The following is a 20,272-nucleotide window of genomic DNA, read 5'->3' on the forward strand; positions in this document are numbered from 1 at the left end:
TTATATAAGATAACTATAAAATCTTAACTTTGTGCCATATGTAAATACGGGTACATGATGACTTTGTATTTCATAAGCAGAAAGTAAACTGCAATTAATTTTTAATTTCCAGTATTGTCAATGGTTCCTTTTGTTAACGTCTTTGATGCCCATTAAATATTGTACAATAGGTTTTACATAAAAAATTGGGATCACAGTAGCTTTAGTAATTTATCCAGAGGCAGAGCTAGTGAATGTTGGCTCAATAATTCTCCCATGTTCCTACCACATACTTTTAATTTTAATTAAATTCATCAGCCTGAGAAAAAAATTTAAACGTGTTGTAAACAATTATTGAAACATAGTTTAATGCATCATTAACTATCTCTTTGTTTCCAATATTATATTACTAAAAATTAGAAATTTTACCTGCTTTACCATATATGATATATTAAATTTTAAACTACAGACTATTTGAAGAAAATATTTTGTTATCTTAACTTTGCCAAATTTCTTCAGAAAATTGCATTTTCAAAACACAAACACTACTTCTGTACTAGTGAGCCCATCACCTCTTTATATTTCCTTCCAAAAATACTGGCATATATATGGAGAGAGAGAGAAAATTAAATGTAGATAAACCAGTACATGTACATGTATATTGAACTAATTTAATCTTATTAAACTTAAACCAAATGAAACTCCATTGACTGTTGCTATCAAGTTTGCTCTGACTCATATCTATCTTTTAGGACAGAGTAGAACTGCTTTGTAGGGTTTCCCAGTCTGTCATCTTTGTGGAAACACATCTTTTCAAGTGGAGCAGCTGGTGAATTTCAACTGCTAACCTCTTGGTTAGCAGTTGAGTGCTTAATTGCTGACCTATTAGAGTACTTGGTCTGACTTAAAGTATTATAATTTCAAGAATAATACTTACCATGAGCTAGAGTTGGTTAAAATTGTTTCCTTTCTATATTACTTGTCTAGAATTGTGTGAACTTCAAATTTTCTTCCAAATAAAATATATAAAACATTTGAAGGATGAACATTTCTGTGATATAATAATGATTTCCTTTCAGATGTATTGCTTTTATATTTTTGTTCAGACATTTCCATTTCCTGTGATGAGTCAGTCTCTAAACTTTGTTCAGTTCCTGATAAAAGTTAATATTGATATGTAAATTTTAATTCTACAAAACACTCATGAGTTATTATGAACATGAACAAAGCATCACTTGTCTCTTGCCCAAATAATCCCAGTATCCCTCATATACCAGGGATGCTGATAAGGCAACATTTGGTCATCCTGGAGGACTTATTTCCAAGGGGGAATGCTTGGCACATTTCCAAGGATAAAATTTGAAGGACTAATGGATTCATATTAGGCTTGTAACAGGTTACTACTCCCTTGGAAGTAACATAATTAGGAACATCATGGTTTGGTTCTTTTGAGATACTCTACATTTTTTATTAGAATGTTAGAGAGATATTTCTAGAGAAATACTCAATTACTCATTAACTTACTGTCTAAGTAGTTAAATAGGAAGGGTAAATAATGAAGATGATAGAGGGTAAAATATTAAATTAAAAACAATAAATTACTTTTATAATTAAAATAGGATACCATCATAGGATGGAGCATGGTGCCTCTGTATAATAAGCACTCAAATGCAAAACAGAAGCTCAGCAATTTTAGTTTACCAGCCACTCTGTAGAAGAAGGGGAGGCTTTCCCTTCTGGCAATAACTTACCGTTTCAGAAACCCTATACAGGGCTGCTATGAGTCAGAACCATCTCCACAGCACTTAACAATAAAAACTCTATCATGTTGTTGTTGATGTTAGGGGCCATCAAGTCAGTGCCAACTCACAGCACAGTAGAATGAAATACTGCCCAGTGATGGGCAACCATCACTACGTTTGAGCCCATTGATGCTTCCACTGTGCCAATCCATCTCACTGGGGGGTCTTCCTATTTTTCTCTGACCCTCCACCTTACCAAACATGCTATTCTTCTCCAGTGAGTGCTCCCTGCTGACAATATGTCCAAAATATGAGAGACAGAGTCTGGCCATCCTGGCTTCCAAGGAGCACTCTGGCTGTACTTCTTCCAGCACAGATCTATTTGTTCTTTTGACATTCTGTGGTACTTTCAATATTCTCCTCTAAAACCATAATTCAAATGCAATAATTCTTCCACAGTGTTCCTTATTCACTGTCCAAATATGCGTGCATATGAGGTTATTGAAAATGCCATGATTTGTTGAAAATACCATGGCTTGGGTCAGGCTCACCTTAGTCCTCAGACTGACAACTTTGCTCTTCAGTAAAGTTTCTTAAAGGTCACCGAACCTTTATTCAACCCACTTCATTGTGGTCATCTTTATGTTTAGGAGGCTACCTTTCTGCAAAACAATGCTGTAAGCAGAAAAGAAAGCATTGCATTCAGAAAGAAGTACATGGAAGATAATACATCAAAATATTAATAAAATGTTGAATGTTTCATTTTTTATTTTTATATTCATAAAAATATATTGTACTTCTATGAACTCTATAATATATTAATTTATGAAATATAGCTATATGAAAATAAAAAAATAAATTAAACTTATTCAAATTTTTTGTTAATATTTTGGTGCATTTTTTCCATGTATTTCATTCTTAATGCAATACTTTATTAACTGCTGACTGCATTGTCTTGCAGAAAGGCAGTCTCCTAAAATTAAAGATGACCTCAATGATGTGTGTGGAGTAAGGTTCTGGGACCATAAAGACACTATTATGGTACCAGCTAGCTGGGAAAACCTTTCTGGGTAGGGGAATGTTCTCCAGGATGCTGTATATGCTCTAGACCAACATTCTATATAAGGTGCTGCTTCTCCACTAGCCAAGATTCAATGGTCCAAGAACCAAGTAGTGGAAATGGAAGTGGCATCATTTACTATTATTCCTAGTGATCCACTGCAATTTTTTGTTTCCTGCCCTGTGATGCTATGCTTTTTGGATCTGGACATTTTAGTTTCAAAGGAAGAATCATTTCACCTGGAGACACAACACTGATTCCATTGAACTGGAAGTTAAGAATGTCCCTGGACTATTTTGTGCTCCTCATGCGTCTTGATCAACAGGCAAAGAAGGGAGTTACTGTGTTGAGTGTTGTAATTGATCCTGGTTGTTGTTGCTGTTATTAGGCACCCACATGTTGGTTCCGAATCATTCTGACTCTGTTCACATCAGAATGAAACACTGCCCTGCTTTGCCCCAAACTAATAATCATTGTTATGCAGAAGCCCATTGTTGTTATCACTGTGCCAATCCATTTTCTTGGGAGCATTATTCTTTTCTGATGACCATCCACTTTACTTAGCATGATATCCTTCTCCAAGGATTGGTCACTTCTGACAACGTATCTGAAGTTTGAGAGACAAAATTTCATCAACCTGATTTCTAAGGATCTTTCATTCTGGTTGTACATCTTCCAATACAGAAGGTTTGTTCTTCTGGAAAATCATGGCGATTTCAATATTCTTCTAAAACACCATAACAAAAATGCATCAATTCTAGAGTCTTCCTTATTAATTGTCCAACTTTCATGAGCATATGAGGCTATTGAAAATACCATTATTTGGGTCAGGCACATCTTAATCCTCAAACTGACATCTTTTTTCTTAAACTTTTTAAGGAGATCATGTGCAGCACACTTGCCTAATGCACTACACATTTTTTAAAAAATATTTTATTGTGAGTTATATGATAGTTTACATGGAAGAACTTTAGTTTTACATTCATCCAATCGTATATCATCTCACTGCCATGGTTCCAATCCCCTCCATGCATCCTCAACCACCCAAAGGGTATATCCCAGAAACCTGCTCCCTACACTTTTCCCTCCTCCCCCCCAGTTTTCACTACACATTTTGAACTCTTGACTGGTGCTTCCATGAGTGTTCATAGTAAATCTAAGCAATTTGAAGTCTTAGACAATTTCAAAGTATTCTCCATTACCATCATGTTATTTGTTGGTCCGGTGGTTAGGATTTTTGTTTATTTTACATTGAAAACTGAAGACTGTGCTCTTTGATCTACTGAAGGCTGTGGTCTTTGATTTACATGAGTCAATATTTTAAACCCTCTTCATTTTCAACAAGGAAGATTGTATTCTTTGCGTATGGCAGGTTTCTAGTGTACCTTATTCCTATCCTGACACCACATTCTTCTGTATATAATCCAGTTTAGGAAAAATATTTGATCAAAAACAGGTTGAATAAATATGGTGAAATAATACAACTCTGGTGTACACCTTTTCTGATTTTGAACCACTCACTGTCCCTGGTGTGGTCCTGTGGGTTAATGCGCTGGACTGTAAAGTTGGTTTGAACACCAAAGTCAGTGGTTTGAGCTCACCAGGCACTCCTTGGAAACCCTAGACACAGTCACTATGGGTTGGAACTTACTCTATAATATTCAACAACAAAATACCCTTGTGTGTGTGTGTGTGTATGTTTGTGTTGCTCCCCTCTCTAGCACCCAAACTATCCTGTGTCTATTCCCTACCTTGTGATCCAACATAACCCAAATACTGCTGCAAACATACTTTCACAGAGAACTGCACCTGCACCCTAGTCACCATCAAGCCCCATGTCCGTGTGCTGGATTTTGTTTATGAATGCAGATGTCCAGAGTTTCAAGAACAGAAGATTCTTTATTTCAAGGACTGTATTTGCTTCCTTAGTGGAATGGTTTACTAGAAATGGTCAATTTGGAAATTGGTTTTCAAAAATGAAGGTTGCCCCTCTAAGACTGAAACTCAAAAGGTACACATGAGTTAGCGTGTAAGCTTGCTGAAGACCACATAGTTCTACCAGTGAGTGTTAGAGGGGGAAAGGTGCAATGAAGAAATGGCTTGAGTTCAACCATGTTCCATAGGTTCCCATTGACCTGGAAATGAGAGAGAGAGAAGAGGAAGTGCTGCTTCGTCCAAAGTGTGGTGAGACCTGGGGACACCTGAGCCCATGGACAAAAACATAGCCACAGAGGGCTAGAGCTGAGAGTGGAGCATTCAGGTGATATGAAGTGAGGGGAGATGCACAAGAATGCCCAAACTTGCAGATAGTACCCATTTGACCTAGCCTCAATGGCTTTATAATCAGAACCCAATAAGGAGAAGATAAAACACAAAAACAATTTTTGATAAAGGAAATGAGGATAAATTGCTATAATTTGATGAATTTGACCTATACTCATGGAGGTAGTAACTCTAAATACCTACAGAGAGAGAAGAAGTTTTCACATCAAATATCTATGCTATCTCCTCTGTACACAGGGTAGATAGGGATGGGCAACTTAGACACTGGCTACCTAAAATGAGGGGGCGATAAAGGCACAAAGTGACTGGCTTACATGATTTCAAAAGGGAGTTTAGTTTAAGAGTGTGGGGGGAAGATACAGCCCCCACTGCATAGTTTTCATCTTGTCTAGATGGATCTGGTAAAAAGTGATGGGGATAAAATTCTTATGGTTCAATAGTGAGTAATTGTTATCATGACTAATTGTGAGTGTCACAATTGTAAAATAAGTTTTTTTTAACAAAAACCAGGGAGTAATCAATCCAGAAACAGAGGACCCTAGGACCATCATGGGAGAAGAGCTCAGGTGGAATGCGGGAACTTATCCAGAGAAGCAGTGACACCAGAGATGGAGGCAGAGACGGGGGCATGGAGAGAGGGGGCAGCTGAGGACTCTAGATTCATGGGAAAAGACGGACTGAGAGCTTGTTGCCAGGAAGCAGACTTACAGAGTTTGCCCTTTGGTGATGTAAATTATGATATATGCCTGAGTGTTTAAAACAAAACAAAACAAAAGAGCTAAAATGAGTAGAGAGAAATACTGTTAACTGATGGTATATGGAGGGGATTATAACCACTGTAATGAAACAAGGTGTATGATTTGTTGAATGTAAAACTGATGATCTGCCTTGTAAACTCTCGCTCAATTCAGAAAAAAAAACTTTAAAAAAAAATGAAGGATGACAAAGGCATACAGTGGCTAACTTACATGTTTTCTTGAGTGTCTTCAGTTAAAATGAATGTTATGGGAAAAGTTAATTTACTATGTGTGAAAAGGTCAATGGCTTGAAGTGTCAGGATGGCCTGTGGTGTAGTGAATCATTTAATATATTTCTTCGAGCCTTATCATTTTGGAAGAAGTGCAGCCAGAGTGCTCCTTGGAGGCTAAGCTTCGTCTGTCCTACTTTGGACATATTGTCCGGAGGAAATAATAGTTGGGGAAGGATGTCATGCTGGGTAAGGTGGAGGGTCAGAGAAAAAGAGGAAGACCTCTAACGAGATGGATTGGCCAGGTGGCATCATTGATGGACTCAAGTGTGGCAGCGGTAGTGAGGTTGGCCCAGGATCAGACATTGTTTCGTTCTGCTGTGCATGGGGTCGCTAGGAGTCGGTTCCGACTTGAAGGCACCTGACAACAACAACAAGCTTTATCACTTTCACTGAACGACTGACTCTTTAGCTGATAGATCTCAGTGAAAAATAGGCGAGAGAATATACTGATAGGATGATATGATTTAGCTGTGGATGTTAACAGAGTTAATTGTAATTGTGAAAACTTGGAACTCTAAAGGGTTTGAAATGTGCCATCTCAGAGGCAGAAGAGAGTATCTCAGTACCAGAGAAGAAGAAGATCCAGGAGTGACGTGAATACTTTGGACTCCAAGATCATTGTATATTGAACCCCCTCAACCAAGGGAAAGAAAGCTGTTACAGCAGAGACATGGCAGAAGAGCTGTAGCAGATCTAAGCATCAGAGCACAAGACAGAGCAGTGCACCGTGAGCTTCCTAATCCACCAAGCCGGTAAAGCTGAGTAACTTAAACTAGAGAGTGAGATGCCTCCAGGAACTTAACTGGGGAGCATGGTTTGCTGACTCACAGAGCTAGAGCTGAATATCTTCAAGATGAGGCTTATGGTGGAGTGGTGTGTCTAGTGGGCATTTATCAGCAGCCCTACAAGGGCTGTGACTTTGGAGGTGCAGGGAGAGGTCTGTCTACTGGCATGACTAAGGAGACACTGTCCTGACTGACAAAACTGCACTATGAGTATTTCTATCCCTGCATTGTGACCTGTTAACTTCCCTAATAATCCCATAACCGTGAATGTGGTATCTGAGTCCTGTGTAGTCACCGCAATGAATTACCGAACCCAGTTGAATAGAGAGTGCCATGCTGAAGAATGGACAGTGCCACATTTTTGTAATGTGTAAATAATAATAATAAAAAAACACAATGCAACTTCAAAATGCTTATTTTTGTCTAATTTATAAAAATATAAATACATTCCAGAAAATATTTGAAAGCAAAATAAGCTATAATAAAATAATTTTATATATTATTTAATTTAAAAATTAAATTAGTTTGAAAAACATAATGTTGGTTTGAAAAAACTGAATAAATCAGCCAAGAGTTTCTAAACAGAGGGAACGTTAAATATTTTCAGTCCTAAAAGAGATATTTCACTTCATTTTAAACATTCAAAGAGAATAATTTAACACATATGACTATTTAATTTTAAAAGGGAAACCTTAATGTAAAAAATAAACTCATATTGCCTGAATGTACACATACACATATGTATGAATATTATACAGAATTGAAAATTGAATAAATGGGGAAAAAATTCTTTCTTGAACAACCTTGAATATCCCATAAAATTAAAAATGAAATTCTACAATATTTGGGAGATTTATTTTTTTAAAGAGGAAGATATTTAGCAATTTACCTGACCAAAATTAATGGAATATTTCAATCCTGAATTCATTGTCAATATTGAGTTTTACACTATTTCTCAGTTGAAAGTGCTAAGAATGAATAAGTGAAACATGTAATTTGAGAATTTATGCTTATTAAACATAGAGAACCTATAGAAATGAGGAAGAAGGCAATGATTGTTTGAAATACTCAGAAGCCCAATTTATTGAGGTTTGATGAGGTAACGCAGAAAGGTGGTGGTGGTTGTGTGCCATAGAATCATTTTCAACTTATAGGCACCCTGTCTAGGGTTGCTGAGGCTATAAATCTTTACCAGAATCGTAAACCTCATCTTTTACCTGTGGAGTACATGGTGGGTTTGAAATGCTGACCTTGCAATTAGAAGTATAATGTATAACCCACTTCACCACCAGGGCTCCTCCATAGAAAGGGAGGGTTTTCTTATGTTTTCCAAGTTAAAGCAGGGGATATATATCACTGCATACAGGTTTTTAGCTTGATGAATTTCTAACATTCCAGGTTTAAAAGTGCTTCAAAATGAGAGTCCTGATTTTGGCCATATGCTTAAGACCTCATTCATTTTAAATGTCTAATTGGCAAAGGAATTAATAAATATTGTACTGATAATGGAGTCCTAGTTTGGCACTGTAGGCTAAGCACTGGAGTGCTAATTGGAAGGTCAGAGATTCGAACTCACCAGCTATTCTTTGGAAACCCTATACAGGTTTCTGTGAGTCAAAGACAACTGGATAGCACCCAACAATGACAACTGGTAAGGACAACAAAAATGTGCAAGGTAATAAAGAGTTGTTGATGTATGAAATATATACATACACATGTATAGGTATTAGTCTATAACAGGGGTGGGGACTCTTTTTTTTTCTGCCCAAGGGCCATTCAGATATTTTTTAGCATCATCCATGGGCCATAAAAAATTACCATCTTAAAAATTAGCTTCTTGTATTTGTCAAACATCTAATTAACTCACCCCTAATGTGATAGGTAGTGCAGTGGTTACAAATCAGGCTGTGAATTGCAAGGTCAGCAGTTTGCAACTACCAGCGGTTCCGTGGGAGAAAGAGGAGGCTTTCTGCTCCCGTAAAGATCTACAGCCTCAGAAACCCTGATCAGGGTCGTTATGGGTCAGAAAAGACGCGATGGCACTTAGCAACAACAACAACAATGCGATAGTGGACTCCTGGTGTGACACTGTAGGATCAGTACTGGACCCGATAGTGGACTCCTGGTGTGGTGTTGTAGGGTCAGTAGTGGACTGTGAACTGCAAGGTCAGGAGTAGTTGTTTTGAGTTGCAACCAACTCAATAGCACTTAACAACAACAATGTGAAGGCTGGAACTGCAATTGCCATGGCAGAGCCAAACCCAATGAATTCTCAGGCCTTTATATGACCCGTGGACTAGATATTCCCCACCACGAGTCTAAAAGCACATGAACTAGACTGTCAAGAATGATTAAGACATTTCTATTTTGTTGAAATTATTTTATATTTTCCATTTTTTCTTCAGTACTAGCATACACAACTTTTCTATATTAATTGTATTGTAATATTTACTTCATTTTAAGTCCAAAGTGTGAAGGGCTGTTGTTTTTGCTTTGTTTTGTTTTAATTTTGTAGTTACTTGTGGGTGTATCAATTAATTTAATGAAAAATAATTTATCAAACACAAGTGAGTATTCTTCACTACAAAGGGAATTGTGCATGAAAAATATTACCACCCAACCCACTGCCCTAAAATCTACTCCAATTCATAGTGCCTGTCTAGGACAGAGTAGAATTGTCCGGTAAGTTTTCCAAGATGGTAAATCTTTATAAAAGCAGACTGCCACTTCTTTTTTTTTCCATGGAGGCCCTGATAGCTTTTAGCCCCTGAATTTCTAGTTCGAAGCTGATCATGTTAAGCCTGTATCTCCAAGACTCCTTATTATTACAGAAAAGTATATCATCTAATGATAATGATCATCTCTTACTCTTACTGCATGTTGTTTTCATATTTAAATTGTGTTCTAGCTCAGTACACTTTACTATTTATACACATTAAGTAAACTGAAGCTAAAATTTTATAACTAATTCAGAATGATGTAGCTAAAAGGGTAGCAGACCTACAATCTAAATCCTGGAATTTTTCATTGTAAAATAAATGCTATTAACAATTAAGCTAAGCTGTTTCTTATATAAAACATAGAAGGACTTTTGAAACAGTTATCTTTGTGCCAAAAAGGTAGCTTTGATTTATAACTAAAGTTTCTACAATTGGAGAATCCAAGAGATTGGTATGATATAGTTCAGAGATGGTACATTTTCTTATTCTGCACATATATTTCTCTTAAAAGCATATATATTTAAATCAAAAACTGAGCTCACATTTCATGGTTTCCAATTCTAGTATGGATTTCTAAGGAAAAGAAAAGAACTTAATGCCAGAAATGTCCAAGATTCTATAGTGTCCAATGTGTCTCAATAGACATAGAAATTAATAAAAGATTAGATGGAGTTTTAATAGAAAGACCAAAGACAAAGCTAATAGGAATTCAGAAACTAGGAGATTAAATATTTAACATCACTGTCATCTTAAATGCCTGATGCTCCCTCTCTTCTGCACAAGTCTAATGAGAGCATTTTTCACTTCTTTGTTCCTAAGACTATAAATGAGTGGATTCAGCATGGGGATTACAATAGTATAAAAAACAGAGGCTATTTGGTCCTTCCCCAAGGAGGAGGACTCACTCGGCTTTAAATAAGTAAAAATCATGGTACCATAGAAGATGGTGACTCCCAGGAGGTGGGAGGCACAGGTAGAGAATGCTTTTCGCTTTCCTGATGTGGAACTGATTTTCAGGATAGTTGAGAGAATGGCTGTGTAGGACACAGAGATGGTGATGAGAGATACCATTAGAGTAGATCCAGCAACAATGAATATCATGAGCTCAATGTCATGTGTGTCAGTGCAGGACAGGGCTAAAATCGGAGTTGTGTCACAGAAGAAGTGATGGACTACATTGGAGTCACAGAAATGCAATGTGTTCATGCAAATCACATTGACAAAGGAGTCACTAAAGCCAATCACATAGGATGCTGTGACGAGGGAGTGGCACCGTGTAGTGGACATAATAACTGGGTATTGTAGAGGATTGCAAATAGCTACATAGCGATCATAGGCCATCGAAGAGAGAAGGAAACATTCACTGGCAGCCAGGAAGACAAAAAAATACATCTGTGTGAAACAGCCACCAAATGAAATATACTTGGTAGAAGTCAATAAATTCTCTAAGGTTTTAGGTGTAATGACTGTTGAGTAACTAAGATCAAGAAATGACAAGTGGCTGAGGAAAAAATACATGGGGGTGTGCAGCTGGATATCCAGGCGAATGATCAGTATCATCCCTGCATTCCCCAGCACAGTAACCAGGTATATCAGGAGAAAGAGATCAAACAGGACCAGCCGGATCTCTTCAGAGTCTGTCAGTCCCATGAGGATGAAGTCAGACACGTCAGTGTTATTTCTTCTCCCCATAGTGTGCAACTTCTCTAAACTGTAGGAGATTAAAGTTGATATTTAACATCTGTGATTTCATACTGATTTTTGTTTATATGAAAGGCTTGGCATTTAAAACACATAGTTTGTCTTTATAGAAATTGATAATTAAAGGTGGTTTACTAAATGTAACTGAACACAAATCTTAGTTCTATTGCCATATATAAATCTGTGCATAAAATGACATTGAAGTAGCACATAATAGAAAAGTAATACATCTTAATTTGAATGAAACTACATTGTCCTCAATGCTTCTTTTTCTTAACACATTTAATCCTTAGCCAAATATCATAAATGTTACTATTATCAACATTTTAGATTTTAAAGGTGGTTGGAATAGTGTCTAATTCATCCAAATTTGGAGCTAATAAATGTTGGTTCTCTGATTCTACCATAATACATAATAGGTATACTCCCAAAAGCATACTCACGTGCATATTTTCAGCAACCTAGTAAAAATGTTAAATGTGCAGTCAGCAGTTGTGAAAACATAGATTTAATGCATCATTTGTTGTTCTTTAGCTTCCAAATTATTTAATACTACTTAGAAATTAGATAGTTCCACCTGTGAAGTATCAAAATTACAAAATGCAAAAAATTCATTTCCAGATACCTTTTGTGTTTTTAATTTGAATATTCAAAATAAAATCTCTTATAAGAGTTTTACTTCCAAAATATGACCATTGTTGCCTATTACAGATTCTATCAACTCTATATATTTCCACATCCTAGCATTAATGTTGTTGCTAAGTTCTGTCAAGTGGGTTCCAACTCCTAGTGACCTTGTAAAGGGTTTCTGAGGCTTTTTAAATCTTTTCTGAAGCAGAAAGACTCATCTTTCTTTTGCAGAGCAGCCGGCAGGCTCAAACCACGGACTTTATGGTTTGTAGTTCAGTGCTTATCATATGTAGCCACCAAGTTCCTAGCATAACTGGGGGTAAGGCATACACATGTGCACTCACACATAGATGTTTGTTTGTTTTCTTATACTGTCTCTATTTTATTTGATCTAACCTAAAGTCTTGGTGTGGCGCTGTGAGTTAATGCGCCAGACTGTGAACCCATTTGAACTGCAAGGTCGGTGGTTCAAGCTCACCAGTTGCTACTTGGAAACCCTGTATAGGGTCGTTATGGGTCGGATCTGACTCAATGGCAAACAACAACAAACTAACTAAAACCAGTTGACAACTTATAGAGACCAGAAATGTCAGAATATTGCCCAGTTGAGTTTTCAAGGCCGTAAATCTATAGGGAAGCAAACCGGTACATCTAGCTTAGGCGCTGCTGGATCAACTTACTGACCTTTGGTTTCCCAGCCAAGCACTTAACCACTGAGCAACCAAAACTGCTTGATTTGACCTAAAATACTCTAATTTTGAGAGTAATACTTACCATCAGCTAAAGGTGGTGAAAAAATGTTTTTCCAATAACACTTTTCTAGAATTTTGTCAAGCTAAAATTTCTTCCAAATAAAATATATAAAGCAATTAAGGAGATGAAATTTTCTGTGATACAATAATATTTTTCTTTCAGATGTATTATTTTTATATTTATGTGCATGCATTTTGTTCCCTAAAATAAAATAAATCAAACTCCAAATTTTGTTCTGTACCAAATCATATGAAAAGTTTACGAGGAAATTTTTTTCTCTAAAAAATACCTGTGAGCTATTATGAACAAACGTCCCTTATATCTTCCCTTTATAATTCCAGGGCACTGAGGATTACTGAAATTGCAATATTTGGTTATCCTCAGGGAATAATATCTAAGGGAGATTGTTTGGCACATTTCCAAGGATAAAAGTTCAAGGACTAATTAATTTGGGTTAGACTTGTAACAGTCATCTACTCCCTAAGAAGTAACATACTATGGACCATAGTATTTTGGTATTCCTTTACTGTACAGTATAAATTTTATTAGGATGTTAGATAATCTATTTCTAGAGAAATACTTAATTACTTTGTAACTCAAAGGCCAAATAGTTAACTCTGAGTATTATAACAGTACATTTATTTTTATAATGAATTACTTTTATATTTAAAAGCATGATACTATTATAGGAATACAACATTTATTTTGATAATACTACAAAATTCAAAAAAAGTAAACTCATTCAAAACTATTAATGCATTGGCAGATTTTCTTCAAATTATATTTCTTTGTGAATAAAATGCTTATTTTTATGAGTACTTATTGCATAAATTATTATACTGTTTATTCAGGTAACTATCATAGGATAGGTGTTACTATTATTGACATTTTTAGATCTAAAAAAAAAAGACATATAATTCTAAGTAATATATTCAAAGTCAGAACTAGTAACTTTTTTTATTGACACTAATAATACATCTTGACCAATGTCAGAGTATCGTTCAAGAACACTCACCATTTCATATATTATTCATGGACTGCTGTGCTGGTCTGGAGTATAACTAGCAGAGAGGTGGACACTGAGAGGCATCGCATGGAAAACATGGTGTGGGTTTTCCATTCAGGTTTCTTAATGTCATCTAATTCATCTTTTAAGAAATCACAAAATTTGATTTTACTATTATAGTATCCACCACTTGTCTGTCAATTTGTTGTACTTTGGTGGCTTGTAATTTGTTGTGATTCTGGAAGCTATACCATGTATATTTTAAATACCAGCAGGGTCACCCATGGTGGACAGGTTTTAGATAAACTTCAAGACAAAGACAGACTAGGAAGCAATTTTGCCTACTGCAATACATCACTTGATTTTGTAGCTACTGCTTCCATAAGTGTTAATAGTGGACCCAAGCAAATGCAGTCTTTGACAATTTCAATCTTTTCTCCACTTATCATGATGTTATTTACTGATCCAGTGGTGAGGATTTTTGTTTTATATTAATATAAACCAATGCACCAATACCCAACGCTGTGCTCTTTGATTTTCATCCATAAATATTTTGAGTCCTCTTCACTTTCATCTGCATCTCATCAGTGGTTAAAGAGTCTTCCTCCAATCTTGATGACATGGTATTCTTCATATAAGTCAGGCTGCTAACTACAAGGTCAGCCATCCCGAGGGAGAAATATAAGGCTTTCTTCTCTTGAAAAGATTTACAGCCTCAGAAACCCTATACAAGGTTGCTATGAGTCAGAAAAAACTCCATGGCACATAATCACCACCACCAACAGTCCAGAGAGTTACTCGTATTGTATTTTTAGAAAGTATTTGTATAATACTGTATTGTTTATTACACAAAAAACTTAACAGAAATCATCAGTGAACAATCTGGGTATAAAGATTTTACTTTTTTTTTTTTTGACAGGTTTTATAATTCTGAATTTAGTTCTTAGTATATAATGTGATATGCAGAAGATACAACCTTGCTTGCTGAAAGTGAAGAGGACTTAAAATACTTACTGATATAGATCAAAGACCACAACCTATGGTATGGATTGCCTCTCAAAGTAAAGAAAACAAAAATCCTCACCACTGTACCAATAAACAACATTCTTATCAATGGAGAAAAGATTGAAATTGTCAAGGACTTCATTCTTTTTGGATCAACTATCAACACTCATGGAAGCAGCAGTCAAGAAATCAAACAACATATTGCATTAGGCAAATCTGCTATATAAGACTTTTTTTAAAAGTGTTGAAGAGCAAAGATGTCAGCTTGAGGACTAAGGTATGCTTGACCCAAGCCATGGTATTTTCAATAACCTCATATGAGTGTGAAAGCTGGACAGTGAATAAGGGTGACTGTAGAAAAATTGATGCTTTTGAGTTATGGTGTTGGAGGAGAATATTGAAAGTCCCATGGGCTGCCAAAAGAACCAATATATCCATTTTGGAAGAAGTGCAGCCGGAGTGCTCACTGGAAGCCAAGATGACCAAACTTCATCTCTCATACTTCAGACATATTGTCAGGAGGGACCAGTTGTTAGAGAAGGATATCATGTTTGGTAAGGTGAAGGGTCAGAGAAAAAGAGGAAGACCCCCAGTGATATGGATTGGCAATATGGCAGTATCAATGGGCTCAAGTGTGGTAACAATTGTGAGGTATGGCTCAGAAATGGGCAGTGTTTGGTTCTGTTGCGCGTAGGGTCTCTATGAGTCAGTACCGACTCGATGGCACTTAACAGCAATATAGTGGGATATTCCTTTTCCTTCACATTTGCTTTATTCAAACAGTGCTTTAAAAACAATTTTCCTAATTTTTTCAGTTTAAAAAATGTCTCATGTGCTTATGATATTCCCTATTATATATGAAATTTATGTTGTTGTTATAGTTGTTAAGTGCTGTCGAGTCAGTTCCGACCCATAGCGACCCTGTACAGGGTTTCCGAGGGTGTAAATCTTTACAGGAGTAGAAAGCCTCATCTTTCTCCCGCAGAGCAGCTGGTAGTTTCGAACTGCTGACCTTGCGGTTCACAGCCCGATTCGTAACCACTACGCTACTGGTGATAAAATATGTGAAAATAAACCATTACTCTCACAGCCTCTGTATCCAACTAGGTTCAATAATTTGTTGTAGCACTCACACAGAATTCAGACACCCAAGTCACAGTTATGTTGTTTATTTGGGAAGTTAACATGTTATGATGTTTTTAAGAGCCATTTAGTTGGTTGTGATACAGGATCAGAAAATGCTCAGGGCATAGTTGTTCCAGTCAGCTGCTGATAAATGGCCACAGCACACATAAGCCTCAGCCTGAAGGCACTCAGTACTATCACCTTGGCTCAACAAAGTTTGCTTCACCACACCCCAAATGAGTTTCCTACCCAAAGTTACTCAGCTGTACTTTGTGGACTGGAAGTCATTGCGCTGTCGTATGCTCTTGTTCATGATTCTGTTGTTGTTACTTTGCCACTCCTCCCTCCAGTATCACTGTTTTCTGTCTTTGGGTCAAGAGGTTGAATGAGCAGTGATATCATAGTCCACAGTATGAACTCTACTCCTGGATCATCTTGAAGTGAGAGCCCCTCATCACTGTTTCTGTGATGGTTCATTTTATAACCATACTAGACTTCCAAGTTTTTATCATTGCAGTGACCTCTGTTAATGTCCACTGCTGAAGGCTGTCATCCTATTAGTATCTTCTCCCACATTCTCTTACCCAGAATCAGCATGGTAGACACATTCGCGTAAGTTACAAACTTTGGCTACATAATCATTAGATAATTCATTATACCACAGTAGGTATTTGTGGCTTTTCATATTTTATTGAACAATCTTTCTAGAAATTTTTCAGTATTGTAACTTGTCTTTCAAAGTTGGAAATTTGGAATGTATCTATTTTCTGTATTGCTTATCTGTTTTCTTCATCTCTGTTTATTCATGTTGTTCCCTGCAGTCTATAAGCTTTGAGTAATTTGCTATTATTTTATAAGTCTGTCAAGGTGACAAAATTTATCATCAACTTAGGACCTGTTTATTTTACAAATAAAATTACATCTCCTCCACTTAGGACTTCTTAAGCTGAACTACAATGTGTGGGTTTATATGTGCTAATTTTTCTTCACTGTAACATATTTTCCAGTAACTGAATGAGAAATTGGCATTTAAACCAAATCTTGAAATGAAAAGTTAGTCATGTAATCATGTGGGTGGAAAGTGTTCTATGATGGCCAAAGGTTCTGTGCACTTTGAAGAATTTGCAAATTAAAGAGAACTGTCTAGCAAGAATACCATTTAGTCAGTTAACATAGGGGAGATAATAAACAACACCATACATGTGTATTGTGGTCATAATGCTATAGAGAAAAAAAGTGGACTGGATATATGGAAATAGTTTAGTTTTCTATCTTTAAAAAAGTAAAGAAACCAATTCATGGATTCTCTTTAACTAGGACAGAACTTTTTTGGATGTTATAACAGAATGGACAGAAGTGGCATCGTATACATTTTGAGTTCAAAAAAGATGGTGCAGCCTTTACCTGACTTTCTTCCCTTTAGGAAACACTCCCTTTAAATGCAGCCACCATGTTGTAATGAAGCCCCAAGTATCCCAAGTAGGGAGATCACACGAAGAAGCATTGAGGTCCTCAGCTAAGAATCAGCATCAACTATTTTCAATGTCAGCTGTCCCAAGTGAGTGAAACTTTAGATAATTCCAGTGCTCAACGTTTAAGACTTCCAGTAGAAGCTCCACACATTGAGAAATGGAAATATGTTATCCTACCTTCCTGAATTCCTGAACTGCATAATCTATGAGCAAAATAATGGTTCTTTCACACAACTCCAAGTTTTGCGGTAATGAATTACATAGTGATAGTAACTGCAATACTACCACTGAAGATTTGCCATGACAATAATATTAATAGATGTATTGTCAGAAAAGGCTTGAAATGTGTTTTTGGAGTTAGGCATACCATGTTGTGTGTATGTTCTTGTTATCAAAAGGACATGTCCCTCTAGGCTGCTGTTCTAGGAGGATGAAAGATATGTGCAGCAGACCTGGATCCAACAACAGCATGTAGCCCAGTCTAATTGAGCTCGTCTTGGATCAATAATTCAGGTAGTGAAAAGACATATGAATAGGAGAAAAATGCAGTTCAAAGCAAATAAATTTTGGCTGGCCTCTTTGTGCAGTATGATAATGTTGCAGTGGATTAAACACTGATCTCCTAACTAAAAGGTCAGCTGTTTGAACTCAGGAGTGGCTCCACAGGAGCCCAATGAGGAAGTGCTTCCATAAAGATTTATAACATCAGAAACCACATGGGGCAATTCTACTGTACTGTAGAGTTAATATGAGTTACATTCGACTTAATGAATATACATTTGCTTTGACAATAAAATATTTTATCAAAAGAAGAAACCCTTAAAATTTAAACACAAACTAGAAAAATAAGATCCTAAATTTATATCCTCTTGCTGGCATAACCACACAGAGAATAATCATCTTTAATAACTCCAAAACACAGAACTTTGATTGCACATTCCTAATAAGAAATAACCTAAGGAACCATTTGTTGTTGTTGTTGTTGTTATGTGTCGTCGAGTCGGTTCCGACTCATAGCGACCCTGTACAGGGTTTCTGAGGGTGTAAATCTTTACAGGAGTAGAAAGCACCATAGGAAATCCTAAATAACACTTAAAAGTATTATTGTTAGAAAAAATATATATATTCATTCCTTTGAAACAAATACAGACACACACACATTCTCACTCTAGAAAAAAACAAATAGGAAAAAATGTTAATATCAATATTTGAAGTGTTTCAGTTTAAAAGAAGAGATGCTGATAATTCCCAGGTTCTATAATAGAATGTGGGTATGGAATTTTTGCTAAGGCTATTTTTACAAAACACAGTTTGTCATAGCTGGAAGAACTGTAAAGTTACATTGCAAAGGGTGAAAATCCACAGAAAGTAAGAACAGAGAACAAAGCTATTTACTTACATGTGAAGTCTGTTGAGTGACATAGGTTTTGTTACATATACAGGTAGCTCCAGATTCACAATGGATTTCCTACTAAAAATGATTCCTCCATTTATTTATTGTTGTTGTTGTTAGGTACCATCGAGTCAGTACCGACTCATAACAACCTTATGCATAGCAGAATGAAACACTGCCCGTTCCTGGGCCAACCTCCATATATAGGCACTTTTTTTTTTTTTTTTTTTTTCACTATTATTGGTTTTTATTATCAGTATCTTTATAAATCTGATCTTTGTTTGTCTTTCAGGGTTTGAAACATAACATCTGAAATGTTAACATTACTAAATTATATGCTGCAATGTATGTAGTACATATTACTAATGATAAGATGTTAAGAAAAAAAAAAGGTGGTTAACACGCAATTTCTTTGTAATTTGAATATGTTGCAATTGTGAATTGTTATAAGTTGACTGTGTCATAATCTTGGACTTGCCACTATACCAGGTCTACAGAGTCCTGGTATGGTGTTGTAGAATAAGTATTGGACTGCTTACCTCAAGGTTGGTGATTCAAATCCACCACTCACTTTCTCAAACCCTATTCAGGGTGGCCATACCACAGAACCAACATGATGGAACTTAAAACAACAGAAGCACTGAACTTTTAACCACAATTTTGGCAGTTCAACTCCACCAGATGCCCTGGGAAACACTATACAGTGTTTTTATGCATCAAAACTGATTCAACAACACACAACAATAACAACATGTATTCAATATTTTTAAAATGGAAATGCGATATCTATCACAGATTTTATGTGATTCCAAAGTAAAACATAAAAAGGCTATCATGGAAAAAAAAATAAATACAGACAAGTTTTAAGTGAACAGATTACATTCAGGTTACTTGTAAGAAGTGAAGTAGAAAGTCATATAGATCCCTGGATGTAGGAAGGCTTGGGCAAATAACATAGAAATAACAATGTTCTATAAAATAAGAACACAATCTAAAGAAATAGAAGGTTGTTTTTTAAATGAAACACAGTGAACTTAGTCTGAACAAAAATAATTATTTTTATTTTGAAACCTAATATATCAAACATTCTGAATTGCATAGGAGAATTTGAATTTGTAGGAATTAAATATATTACTATTTCTTGTGAGAGGCTGGTAAAATGAAAAATATTCTTGCTCCTAGAGGTGAAACAACAAGACAATGCAAAAAATTTTAAAAGAACAATTAAATGCATAATTATATTGGTGGTGGTGGTGTGCCATGGAGTCAGTTCTGACTCATAGTGACCCTGGATAGGGTTTCCAAGGCTGTACACCTGTATGGGAGCAGAAAGCCGCCTCATCTTTCTCCCACAGAATGGCTGGTAGTTTTGAACTGCTGACCTTGAGGTTAGCAGCCTGACTTGTAACCACTACATTACCAGAGCATGCAAGCCACTTAACATTATTGAGTAGTACATTTTCAATACAATTGGGAAATATAAATACATAAAACTTAAAGTTGCTGAAATATAAATAAGAAGTGTAAGCCAAAATGTTTCACAATTAAGAAAAGCTGAGCAATATATTTGGAATAAAAATCTCTAATA

The 20,272-nt window shown here is 36.1% G+C and overlaps 1 protein-coding gene across 1 annotated transcript; it reads right to left on the reverse strand.

Moving 5' to 3' along the window:
• Positions 1–10,343: 10,343 nt before the first annotated feature.
• On the reverse strand, positions 10,344–11,291 carry LOC102829177 (olfactory receptor 8H1-like). Its single transcript, XM_006877608.1, has one exon. It carries the CDS (start codon positions 11,289–11,291, stop codon positions 10,344–10,346), a length of 948 nt encoding a protein of 315 aa, XP_006877670.1.
• Positions 11,292–20,272: the final 8,981 nt, after the last annotated feature.

Source organism: Chrysochloris asiatica, unplaced genomic scaffold, assembly GCF_000296735.1.
Source record: "Chrysochloris asiatica unplaced genomic scaffold, ChrAsi1.0 scaffold00535, whole genome shotgun sequence".
NCBI classification, from domain to species: Eukaryota; Metazoa; Chordata; class Mammalia; order Afrosoricida; family Chrysochloridae; genus Chrysochloris; species Chrysochloris asiatica.

Excerpts from the sequence above, each read along its gene's own strand:
- LOC102829177 (XM_006877608.1), bottom strand. The coding sequence starts at position 11,291 with ATGGGGAGAAGAAATAACACTGACGTGTCTGACTTCATCCTCATGGGA.